The sequence below is a fragment of the Melospiza melodia genome, chromosome 20, assembly GCF_035770615.1.
Source record: "Melospiza melodia melodia isolate bMelMel2 chromosome 20, bMelMel2.pri, whole genome shotgun sequence".
NCBI classification, from domain to species: domain Eukaryota; kingdom Metazoa; phylum Chordata; class Aves; order Passeriformes; family Passerellidae; genus Melospiza; species Melospiza melodia.
The window spans coordinates 4,704,053-4,717,132 of NC_086213.1; the positions used below are offsets into that span (position 1 = coordinate 4,704,053).

At 45.6% G+C, this 13,080-nt stretch overlaps 1 protein-coding gene across 2 annotated transcripts; it reads left to right on the forward strand.

The window, feature by feature from the left end:
• The first annotated feature begins 11,432 nt into the window (after positions 1 to 11,432).
• On the forward strand, positions 11,433 to 12,951 carry POP5 (POP5 homolog, ribonuclease P/MRP subunit). 2 transcript variants are annotated; one of them, XM_063173376.1, is made up of 5 exons: positions 11,433 to 11,486; positions 11,555 to 11,697; positions 11,768 to 11,983; positions 12,410 to 12,493; positions 12,673 to 12,951. In XM_063173376.1, exons 1-5 carry the CDS (start codon positions 11,467 to 11,469, stop codon positions 12,774 to 12,776), a joined length of 567 nt encoding a protein of 188 aa, XP_063029446.1. In that variant the 5' UTR covers positions 11,433 to 11,466; the 3' UTR covers positions 12,777 to 12,951. The 2 variants fall into 2 exon arrangements, with proteins under 2 accessions (XP_063029446.1, XP_063029447.1); XM_063173377.1 differs by having other exon boundaries at positions 11,768 to 11,917.
• The last annotated feature ends 129 nt before the right edge of the window (positions 12,952 to 13,080 follow it).

Genomic DNA, 13,080 nt, shown 5'->3' on the forward strand with positions numbered 1-13,080 from the left:
TTTCCTAAACATCCCATGGGAGGATGTTTTCTGTTATGTCTCAGCTTGTGCAGTCTCCCACAAAGAGCATGGTGTACAAGGTGAACAGAGATAACCAGGAGTTTTTCATAAGCAATGTTCCCTTGCAATAGACAAAAATTCATACTCATCAAGTTCCAAATTGAACACTAAACTTAAAAACTGAACAAGAAAATATTTAAACTGAAAATTTCAAGGAACGGGGGAAGCAGTTAAAAATTTCCAACTCAGCCCACAGCAGGTTCAGGTAACGGTAATGCAGGACCCATAATTCAACTCTAATTTCATTCCTGCATTCTTTGACCATCACGATTTTTTCTTCTTTCTGATCCACTGGATCCACTTTGCTTTCCCCTCTGCTTATTCTACTGCATTGAGCAGAGATGTAGTAATTATGCAACAAGATTTTTCTTAAATTGCAAGGTGCAATGATTAAAATGGGTGTACGAACAGAAGAAAAATGCTCCTGATGGAACTAAAAAGTTAAGCACAGTTAGAAAGGTGCTGATGCCAAATGTATATCCAGTTGCTTGTCCATAGTGTACAGGAAATGCCAGAGCTGAAGTGCACTGTCATACAACTCAGCTACGGCAGGACTTCAAACAGTGACCAGGACACAGCATTTATATTTGCTGTCATTGTTGTTTAACAGAAAAGTATATTCCTTTTAGCCTGTCTGGGCATTTTGGTTTCTCTTCAGATGCTATTTAGAAAAGAAAAATAAAAAGCAGAAGAAACTGATTATTCTACTGTGGGTAGGAACATGGAGGAGGTCACCATATGTGTAGGATAAATATCCTCCTATTGCAAACTTGTATCAGTCAGTCACCATCATCTGCTCTGCGGGATAAAAATGCCTCAGACACTGTGCACTCAAACATCAGAATTGCCCATCTAATTTACAGTGCTCATTGCTGTTCAGCAGGACCAGCATGAAGATTAAGATGATTTCTTGCTTTTGTCAATTGCTCTTTCCTTTCCTTTATTTTTCTTTTTCTTCTTCTTCTTTTTTTTTTTTTTTTTTTTTTTTTAATAATTGAATGTTCACCTCCTCCCTATCCCCAATGTTAAAACTCTGAAGAGACATCAACAGAGTCATAGGATTCACAAAGGAACTGATTATGCTTGGGTTAGGAAATTAGATCGCTCTGCAGAATTTTCAGCAGAAGCTCTCCAGTTCTGCTTTTATGTCCATCCTTCATTGATTTTGTTATACAGTATCAAAAGGGCACTGTAGGCCCCCATCTGAATCTAGTGCCAATGCACTGAACAGAAAGTCACTCTGTCTGTCCCAAGGGAGAAGAGAAGGAATAGGTACAGAGGAACAATGTGAGAAAGAGAAAGTAGCACAGGGGAGAAAAGAAAGACCAATAAATAGTTGGGGGAAAAAAGTCTTTCTTTTTTCTCTGTGTATCTTCTCTTGTTTCCTTCCCACACTCGAGTTCCCCTTGTCCCCTCACCTGGGTAGTGGGTTAATCTGCTCTGCAGTGTGATGGCTTTAAACTGAAACCCAGTCCAAACCTGACTTTTCAATTTCTAAAGCTCTGGAAGGGAACAGGCAGGAGGTAAGAGCATCCCAGAGGAAGCAAGGCTTCTCTGGCAGAGCTGCTGCAGCAGCAAAGCTATTAATAAATGTTTGCAATCTTTTAATCGCTCTTCTAAATTGCCATGGTGTTCTTGCAAACCCCATAGTGTGTCAGTGCAGCTGCCTCCTCCCGCTGCCTCCCCGTGTTCGTGCATGTGAGTGAGGGGGAACATCAGGAACATGCTCAGATCCAAGGGCTGCTGCAGCATTAGAGAAAATGATTTTGACAAGTGCCTATTTAAATCTTCCCTATTCCAAAGGAAGCAGCCCTATTAGTTACATCTATGAACCGTATTTGCACCTGGTTTTCCTTCTCCAGCAAGTCCCACCTCCTCGATTAAGACACTAAACTTTTTTTTATTAAAATATCACATGTGATCAGTCAGGCTTGGGACCTGCCACCCAAGATGCCACATCTTGTGATGTGATAGCACTGCAGTCTCAGTCACCAAGTAATCACTCTGGCTTAAGCAAAGATATTCTTGGCCACGGAATATTTTTGTACACTTTATGTGACCCACTATGGAGCCGATAGTCACCAGGGTGCAACACAAACACATATTGCTCTTCAGGCTTTTCTACAGGGTCAATTAGTCAGGATGTAAGTGGACTGGAGAGCTGTGATCCTATTTATGGTGAGAGATAACATTTCAGGATGAAAAGGATTAATACTTTTAAATAAATTGTCTATTTGCCTCTTCATGTTTCTAAAGCGTATCCATTATTGTCAAAACTAGGATACAGCAGACAAAGCTACCTTCTAACGTCATGGTGGAGATCAGCTTAATCCTTTCTCTGTTCCCTCCCCCAGCTCAAACTCTCATCTTCATCCTAATTATAATAGCATTTGAAATTATCATGGTTTAAAAAAAGATGCCAGCTTATATAATATTCTTATTGCTTATTAATGATTTCAGAAGGGAGAGCAAGTTGCCTTGCATTCTGGGAATTATGCAAACCAAGGCTCAGCCATACCTTGTTGGACTCCACCAGTTTCTTATTTGGAAGCCTGATGCATGAGGATTACCATGTAATAACAGATGTTAAGGCTCTCAGTGAATGACAGGCCTGCTGCACATACTTGAACAAGAAGACATGACAGGCGTCACATTTCACAGTGATTAGCCTTGGGCACTTTTCAAAGGCAGAAGACTCGAGGCAAAGTGACTTTAAGCGCCCTGCGAGTGTGATAATCCCCTGAGCACAGCCTGAGGAGTTTGATTGCTGTTCGGCATGGGAGCTCATGAATAATGATACAGAGAACAGCAGAGAACAGCAGACTGCAACACTGACACGGTTACTGGCAGCCACAGAGAGAGAGAGGCCTGCTTGCATTTGGAGTTCTTAAGTCCATTACTTAATCTGAAGTTACTCAGACCCTGTCCTCAAAACATCACCTCCTCTATACAGCTGCAATGTGTGAAAGGCACCAAAGAACTGAGCTCGAGATTCAGTACCTGTCCTTCAATTTCCTGTCTTTGTCACTGTGGTAGATTTCTGTTGGAGAATATGGGGTGGAGAAGGAGGGAACATTAACGGGAGCAGGAGCTCTGTATCCATGTTATAAATTGCTGCAATTTTATTTAAAAACGAGCTTCAATATAAGATGACACCATCCGTCTCTGATACTAAGAGACTATTAAAAGACTAATGAAGTTGCTTGCCCCCACACTTACAGAGAAAGACCTGCAACCTGCAAGTCCCAAAAATAAAAGAGCTTAGTATGTATAATTTAAGTAAATTAATTAAATAAAATCATTCTAAAATGATTTTGTTACTGTCTGTGATCTGACTCACAGGTGCTGATCTTACAATTCTGGGTAACATTATTATAATAGAGAAACAACAGAGAGTACATACTCTTTTTCAAGCAATAAGTTCATCAGTGTAGCAATATACATAAAATGTTGAGAGCTGAAGTTGAATGTATATTTTATTGGAATGTAATAACTACTCAAAATCATCATTGCATGCTTTTTAAAAATCCTACATCTTATAAAACAAGACTTAATACTACTCATCAATTTAATAGCTGTCCCTCTGTGTGCCACAAACAAAGCTAAGAAAATTTTTGGTTTGGCCAAGTGGTTGGGGTGGGAACAGGGAGGTAGAAGAGACAGAACGAGTTAAAAGAACCAATGCATCTTCTGGAGACAAACTGTCACGTTCAGAAAATTTCCCATGCCAGCATCTTCAGAAATAAATGGGGATGTCCTGCAGACAGTGCTGCACATTAAATTGCAATGCTGTGAGTGTGGTGCTATTCCATCAACAGGGTCCCTCCCTGCACTTACCCTGAAAATGGTGTCCCTACAGTGCCAGTTTTGGTCTTGGCAAAGAGGAGCCACACTGCAAAACCACTGGCTTCAACAGGATAAAAGTCTTCCTACTTCTACAATCCTACACAGAGGGAAAAAAACCCCACATTTAACTGTTTCCAGCTTAGCTTCTTGACCTGTAAGCAGGTTCTGGTTTTAAGTTACACACAGTCCACAACAATTCCTGCTGTGTCTCACATTCTGCCTCTACACCACCTTGTGCCCTGCTGGCTCCAAGAGTGGCTCTTGGCTTGGCACGGCCATGTGGGCAGCCCAGGGTGCTGACACACAACAAGCATATGCTGAAATGTGGGGGAAAGTGAGCTCCCTTAGGAAAGATGGAAAATGAAACCAGATGCCACCAATACTGAGAGAGAGAAGAAACCAGATATGATCCTTTCGATGACTTGATGGAAGCTGCTCATGTTCAGAGACAGTAGGACCAAATTCAGCTCTAATTAAGTCACTAATGTTACAGGGGGATAAACATGATCTTTTATGCATCACAGGTATGAAAGAGGAACACAGAAGGTCACACAGAAACAACTCCTTGAGTTCCAGCATGAACACTGTGGAATTTTACTGAGGAGGCCCGAGGGATGTACCCTGGGTCAATTCCCCTCAGTCATCTCACTGTGGCAGATGCTTCAAGCACTGGAAAAGGTTCTTATGTGCATCACCAGGAGCTCCAGCTTGGAACCAACCAGCAGCAGGCAGAAGGCATCTCAAATGTAGCTCAATCCCCCGTGCCCTCAAGGTAACTGGTGGCAGCAGCTTTGAAATCCAGCAAGATTTTTTTGTTTGTTTGCTTCAGTCTTCATGGTGCATACAGCTAAAAAAGTGGCAAATATTGACACTCTGACTCAGATGCAAGCACATCTTTAGAAAAAAACTGGAAAAAATAATTTAAAAAAAGCCCTAGTAACCTTCCCAAAATAGACCAGATGCTCCCAGTGCTTTGTGTCTTCTCTGATCTGTAACAGCCATTGCCTCTGGAAATCTGGTCTTTGTGAGCACCCCCAGTCAGCACAGCAGAAACAAAATCACTCTTGATTCTCCCCACCAAATCACACCACACAGTACGCCCTGCTCTGCTTTTGAGGGGCTTTCACCTGCTGTGCTGGGCTGTGGGGTGCTGCAGCTAAAATTGGAGCTAGGCAAGAACAGACGGGTGGGGAGGTCTCTGTCAGAGTGGGTCAGGCAAAGAGCTGAGAGCCGTGTGCCCCAGCCAGGCAGTGAGTGACACACTCCTTGCTCCAAGCTGACAGCAGCACAAGCTGAGACCCTGCAGCTGCCAAGGGGGGCCCTGGCTGTACCCAGTGAGCAGCTCCAGCACAGCCCCCTGCCCCCTGCACGTGCAGAGCCAGGCAGCAGGCACATGTTATGTGAGCTTGCTCCAGGATGCCTGTCCTGGCACCTCAGCACTGAGGGATGGATACATGGGAAGTGTCTTTCATTGCCTCCCTCATCAGGGAGAGCAGTGCTCTGTGGAAGGCTCTGATCCCACGCTGCTCCAAGGCTGCTGGAGTTAAACATAAAGCCATGGAAAGAAAGGATTATTCAATATGCAGCAACATAAGCAGATACATCTTACTGTAAAATAGGGCCTTGGCTTAATCTGCTCATGGGAATTCAGGGGAAAGGAGAAGCAGAGAGCAAAGATCTGCAAGATGACAGCAGCACCAGAGACATCATTTTTGTTTCAGTGGCCCCTACACCAAGGCTGTGTTTATGCCATACGAGTTTCTGTTATCCCATTTATTATATTGCCTAAGTGCATAATAACTCAATAATTTATTTGTAGCACTCCTTGAAACAGATAAATGTCATTATCCTCATTTTGCCAATGTGAAACTCAGGCATGGAGAGCTTAAAGCCCCTATTTTTATGCATAGGAAGGTGCCCAGCTCCTCCTATAATTAAAGGAAGTTATATACCCACATATTTTGGCAACAGAAATCAGTGGGGATGTCAGGAATTTCAGGCTGCACACAAACCTATCCACTAATTTTATGTAATTGAAAGTGCTCAGCTCTTGTAAAAATTCCAATTTTTCTTTTCTTTTTCAGCTAAATTCAAATATCTCAACACAGTCTCCACTCTGTCAGACACCTCTGCTGTCCAAGATGTACTGGTTACTAAAGAGTCATGGGTGGGTTTTTTCTTTTTTTCATAAGCTTCCTTCCCAGATAAGCAATCTCTCACTTTGTTGGGGCTGTTTGTTGTTTTCTAATACTTTCCCTTTGGTGGTTATTCCACAGATTTGTGGAAATTTACAGAGGAAAAGTCTTACAGCATCCTCAATAACAACCACCCCTTCAAATTGCACCTCCTGTTTGAGTGCATTCAGCACAGAACAAAACACGAGTCCTGCCTTGCAGGCTGCTCTGAGATCTGCTGTGCCTGAAAATCCTGGTTCAGGTGTGGGCTGGGAAGTGAGTAAGACTCTCTGAGACCGTTCTTAAGTTTATGGCAGTCTTTGCCACAACATTATGGAATGTTGTAAGACTCCCTATAGGCAGCAATAAGTTAAAATCCTGCTAAAGCTGCTGGATTCTTTCTGAAGGAGCAATTTTTCAATTACACATAATTAATAGTAATTACCCTTTATCTTCAGAGACCAGAACAAAGAATAATTAATCCATCTTAACATCCCCGTTAAGGAGGTGTTAAATATGGGGGTTTTACACAGCAGATTACATAGTAAGTTATCTGGTTTACAGTTGAGTCTGTGTTCCCTAATATGGAAAGGAAAGAGAAGAAAATCCTAAACAACCTGAACTAATATTCTAGTTCTTGATTAATTTAATTAACTAGTTTGGAAGCAGCTGTTAATTTCTTGCAGCAGCTTGCTGCAAATGAAGTGTGCTGCCTACAGATCTCAGCAGTTTTACCATATTTGATAAATAGTAATATTCAAGTGGACAGTTTACTTATTTTTAACATATATAAGGTATTTGAAATTATCCCCATTACAGAGCTGGAGAAAATGAAACCCAGAATTCCAGGTCCAGCTTCTCCCTTGGCACATCACCTTTTTGTACTGCTCTTCTCTCACACTGGTTTTTGCTGCACAGGGAGACTCCTGATGCTGTGCTCATGCCAGGCAGCACATGCCAAACTCACAGACACTTAATGCCCTTTATCAGATCTTAATATTTGATTTCAATCTTCCAATGTGGCTTCCAATTTCCAATATCTTAATGGAAGCTCACCTTTTAAACACATGGGGTGTCTCTCAGAGCACATCCTGTTCCTGACTATTAAAAAAGAAATCAAAGAAATGTGAATTTACTATTTTGAACTTAAGCAAGCAGTCCAAGATTGCACTGCCAGCACTGAAAGAGGCTGCAGCAGAATTTGCTTCAAACACATGGTTTTGCAGGACAATTACTCCACGTGGCAAAGATGAAGGCAGTGCTGCAGGCAGCACACAGGGCAGCTCATGGGGCAGCTCTGACAGAGCAGCAGGCTCTGACCCATGACAGCTTGGGTGTACAGAAAGCTTATGATTAATGATTACATGTTAGGGTGATAAAAAAGAGGGATAGCTCTTAGCCTTATGTGTATTGATTTGAGGGAACCTGAACTCAAAAGAGAGGAGTAGAGAGAGAAAATCAGGGGGAGTACAAAGGAAGAGACCTCAGGGAGAAGAAGATTGTCCCAAATGTTAAATGAAAGCATCTGCATGAAAAGCTCCAGGCCAGCATGCTCAGAGAATGCACTCTTCTGTCTCAGTGACCTTGTGAAGATAAACTGAACAAAAAGCTTCAGGCAACATCAGACAGGATTTAAGAAGCAGTTTTAATTTTAGCCAGATTGTTTTGTATTTTCAGCACTGAGGTTATCTGGGGATGCAATGTGCACACGGTGGAACAAAATGTAGTTGTCTCCCCCTGCTCTGCTGCCACACCTGATGGCAAATTCAGTTCTGTGCTTCCAGGGAGAAGCAAAAATCATTATTTTGGCTACACAGGGAAGATATAATTGTGGTATCACAAGGACAGAGTATCACAATGCATCCTCATTTTACTCCAGAATGTAATTACTTGGCTACTTCATGCACAAGCAACATACCAGACCTACACTCCAACACAGTATGTGCTGATGTGCCAGTTCTTTCTACTCACTTTATGCCCTTGATCCCTATCTCCAGACTGACAGCTATTTACCATGAAGAACCTGTTTATTTCCACTGTACCTTAGCTTCCTCATCTATAAAATGGATGCATTCTACTGAAAAAGAGTGCAAGGATTCACTAAAATATGTGTGTCTGTGTGTTATTGAATACATTTACTAATAATCTTAATTACAGCAAACACATACAAACCCTAGGAGCTGGCTGCACACAAGAAAACATGCATTCATCACAGTCTACTGCAGATTATTAGCACAATTAATTCCATACAAATGTATTCTGACCTGCCACCAGGAGATACAGATGGTGTGTAAATCCAAAGTGAGGATCTAAACCTTCAAGCCTGTAGTAAAATGTCAAATAATGACCCAAAATGGTAAAAAAACCAACCCAGAGTGATTGGTACTAGCTCCTCTGCAGGCACACTACCACAAACAGGAAACAGCAGTTGGGAAAAGGAGACCTCACATTCCTCCTGCACCTCCCCAGCACCACCACTTCATCGGACAGTCACTGATGAACATTTACACTGATGGAGAATCTTCTATCAAAGGTTCTTAAACTGCTTTACAAATTGTCTCTAATGTGTATAGACAGTGCATGTTATTTCCCCTGTCCTTGCACGCTCTGTCCTCCATAACCCCTGTTTGATAAGATATCCCAAGGCCATTTTCTCTCCCAGTCTGCAGGAGAGACATCCAGCCTCTCTCTTGGCAGGTCTCTTGACCCACTCTTCCATTTAAATAGCATTTTCTTATTTTTTTCTCTCAGATCTTTTCTTAGGAGACAGTTCTTTCCCACCTCAAGTGTATAACTCACCATCACTTGCAACAGTTCCTTGAATCCTGACACTGGAATCCACACAGCAGAGCTGGCAGAGGATGGGAGTGAGGAGATGGGAAAACAAACGTGAAGATGTTGTAACCTTTCAGTGCTGGGCTGTCAGCTCAGCACATCAGGATGCCTGACTGCACTTGCACACCTTATACTAACACAGACAGTGACTGTGCAGGGAGCTGTGGCCACCCAGGTGTGCTCTGGGCATCCTCCAAACAACAACAGGGAGCTAAGGCAATACCCTGGGTGAAACAGCACAGGGTTATCTCACAGCTCTGCTCTCTGCACCATGTCTCTCCTCATCAGCCTTGTGGAGCGAAAGCAGGGGCTGTGCTGTACACAGGCCCAGCCTGCAGCATGCACAGTGCACATGTCCTATTGGATTACAGGGCACAGTGCACTCACATGCTCTGCTTGTCAGAGCCCAGCGTGCCTCTGCAAGGAAGAAATAAAGGAGGGGATGGATAAAAGCAACCTGAGCAGCACAGGGCAACCCGAGCCCTGTCGGAAGGCAGGATGGGGGATGCCACCACAAGCACAGGGGCAGCAGGGAAACAAACATACCTGGCAGGCACACTGCAAGCCTAAACTGGAATCTCACTCCACAAAGAAAATCAATGGGAATCTTCATAAACTTTAATATTGTTCAAAAATGTGAGACTAGCTTATCACCTAGGAGCTCATTGTATTGACAAGTGGAACAGATTACAGTTAGATCCCCATTTGGATACTAAAACACAGAGCAATATGGCAAAGATCAATGCAATGCAGCCCTCTCATCGAGAAAATGCTTCTATCTGCATTAGCTTCAAAACTGCCCCCAGTCCCTTTGATCCTGGTCCAAGAGAAAAGGTCTCTTAGAAGTCCATGCTGGGCTTCGTGCATTTTTCTCCCCAGGCAACTCACATTTTGCAGTTCTTAGAAAAAAACACGACCCAAAAACATGATCACAGGTGAAGGAGAGGAGTTAATAGCCAAGGGGAGAGAGCAGCAGAACAGGCATCTGTTTCAGAGGGCAGAAGTTTATCACCCAGGACAGGATTTCCACTGGCTTTATCATTGTTTTCTGTGTCTAGAATGAAGGTCATTAAAGATGTTTCCACTCTGAATTAGCAATGAGTTCCCACTTAATCTATACTGTCTTAGCACTCCTATGTGACTTGGCTCCAAGAACCTCGCCGAAACGCTTTCTCCCATCTCACATTCAGATATCTACCTCACATCTTTTCCCTTATTCCTCTCATTCCCTTCTCCTCAGTTAATTCTCCTACCAGATCTTTTCAATGAGGCCTCACTGCTTCCTCTACAGTGTCACACATCACAGCTTGGGACACCACTACAGAAATAATTATAGGAAGTAGCTCTGTTCCACAATTTTCTTAGCTGTTGTAATTAATTAGCACATATCCCCAAATCCCCAATACCTGGAGCCTGAGGAGCTACAAATACTGGAGCAGTTTTCTGAGGGTAGCAAAGACAGAGCCCTTCCAGGAGCCCCGCGGAGGCTCTGGACGCTCTGCTGAGGCCTTCGAGGGGCCGCTACTCGCCCGCCTCCTCCGGACCTCCCGCGGCTCCCATCGCACGGATACGTCCCGTCTCCCTCATTCAGACTTTTTAGGCACAAGACAAGGGGGGATTTGGCCAGGGCGGGTCGGTGCAGCGCAGCGAAAGGGACTGAAGATAAGCATCGGACCCTCGGCAGCCGCCGCGCTCCCTCAGCCGCCCTCAGCCGCCCCCTCAGGCCGGCCCGCGCGCCGCGCGCGCCCCCTGGCGGAGGGCGGGAGGGACGGCGGGACCCGGCGGGTGCGGGAACGGGGCGGGCAGCGGGACCGGGGAGCATCGTACCCCCGGATTCGGCACTGCTGACACCGCGCCTCAAGGGCTCTGTGCAGTTCGGGGCCCCCCAGTTCAGGAAGGATGTTGAGGTGTGATATACCCCAGCCAGAGCATGCCAGGATTTCCTCCACTAACAGTGCAGTGTGTCCAGAGGAGGCTGCGGAGATGGGAAAGAAAGGGTCTGGAGCGTATGTGTTTGTGAAGACAGACTGAGGGAGTTTGGGGTGTTTAACCTGGCGGAGGCTCAGGAGGGACCTTATCGCTCTCTACAAGTACCTGAAAGGGAACCGGAGACCGTAGAGATCGGGCTTTTCCCCCAGGCAACAAGCGACAGGACAAGAGGACACAGTGTTAAGCTGCCCCAAGGGAATTTTAGGTTGGTCGTGAGGAGGAACTTTTTCACAGAAAGTGTGATCAGACATAGGAATGGGCTACCCAGGGTGATGGAGGTGTTTAAGGAAAGACCGGACGTGGTCTGGCTAACACGGTGGTGACAGGTCACAGCACGGGCACGGTGACCTCAGGCCATTTCCACCCTCAGCGGTTCTGGCTCCGTGACCCGCGGGCAGCTCGCAGCAGCACCGCGCACGCGCAGCCCATGCAGGAAGGCGGGGCCAGGCTGTCCTCCCCTTGTCCCCGCCCCTGCACGCCGCCCATTGGCTACAGTGCGCGGAGGTGCCTCCCCATTGGTCGGGCCTGCCGTCCGTCCGCGCCGCGCGCCGCCGCCGCCGCCATGGTGCGCTTCAAGAACAGGTGAGGCGGGCGGGAGGCGCTGCCGTGTCCGGCCGGTGCCGCGCCGCTCACGCCGCGCTGTCCCGCAGGTACGTGCTCTGCGAGGTGATCTCGGAGGACCCGCGGTGCCGGCAGTGCATCGAGGACCGCGTGCTGGGCCTCGCCGTCAGAGACGCCATCACACGGGTGCACGGGGATTACGGCCTGGCGTGCTGCTCCATCTCCTTCACAGGTGCGGGGGATACGGGCGGCCCCGGGGCGCGGGTCCCGCCGGCTCCGCTCACCGTGCGTGTGTCCCGCAGTGAAGTACCTGAACGCCTACACCGGGACGGTGCTGCTGCGCTGCCGCAAGGACTCGTACCGGCTGCTGTGCTCCGCGCTGCCCTTCGTGCGGCACCTGGAGAGCCGCGGGCAGCGCTACCCCTGCTCCCTCAACACCCTGCACGTCGGAGGTCAGCAGCGCCCGGGCGCGGGGGGAGGACGGAGCTTTAATCACACCGGCCATGATGCTGCTCTGGGTGCGACAGACATTCCTCTGTGTTAATAACATCTGCTTTCAGCAGATCCAAATAAGAAACAGGCACCAGCAGTTCTTTTTTTTTGAAAGCCTCGTTAACTTTGCTTGAAGCTTCATTATATTTATCTCAAAAACCAGAGCAGCAAATACAACTTTACATAATTTAAAATATATTTTCAAAGTACAGTATCTTCTGTATTTTGAAAATTAACCCCCAGGGGAACTAACAGGCACTGCATGTTTGAAATTATTACTCCACCATTTAACCTCAGCAGTGCAGAAGTCTGCAGCATTGTAGCATTTACAATAACAACCTTGTTTCCTGGGGCATTTATCACTTGATACAATGCTCTTTGTGAAATACACATGCAGCTCTGAAGCATTTGGTTGTGTAGATTGTTAGATGCTGTTCTTGTGACTTCTACAGGTACCATAAGAACATGTCAGAAATTCCTGATTCAGTATAACAGAACACAGCTGCTGAGGTTGTTGCAAAACTGTACAAATGAAGGTGAGTTTCTCCAGCCACTTTCCTAAAAATGTAGCCTCAGGTCCTGGGGTTTTTGTAGGATATGCTGGGCTCCTTCTGAATTCTTGGCCTGAGAAATGTTTCTGTCTTTAGAAGTGGAGGACAGTCCAGTGTATGTGAAGAGATCAAGTAATAACTGTCTGTTGCTTTCTTTATTGCAGAGGAAAGACAATGTATACAGAAGTCCTTGTTGAGCTGTTCCCTTACAGAAGAGCAGTCTGAAAGTGGAGATGAGGAGGATGACGATGGCACAGAGACAGACTGAATGTCACTGGTTACTGTTCACCTCTATTCTGTGCTTGTTTACTCATGATGTGACTGGTTATCTTCAGTGTTAAGCGGTGCAGGGGACTGGAAAAGCATTTGTTCATATTTAGACTTCATTCCCCATTCCAAACGTTTTTAAATTTACAAAAAAAATAAAACATTATTTCACTTAAGTAGGTTATTTGCCTGTTTCACTCCAGGAGTCAAAACCACTTGCACTCCTCAGGAGTGCAGCAGCTCAATGTGTTCTTCATGCTGAGGTAGAAGGGAGCTTTAGGCAGTTGGCACAGACAAGGAATGGA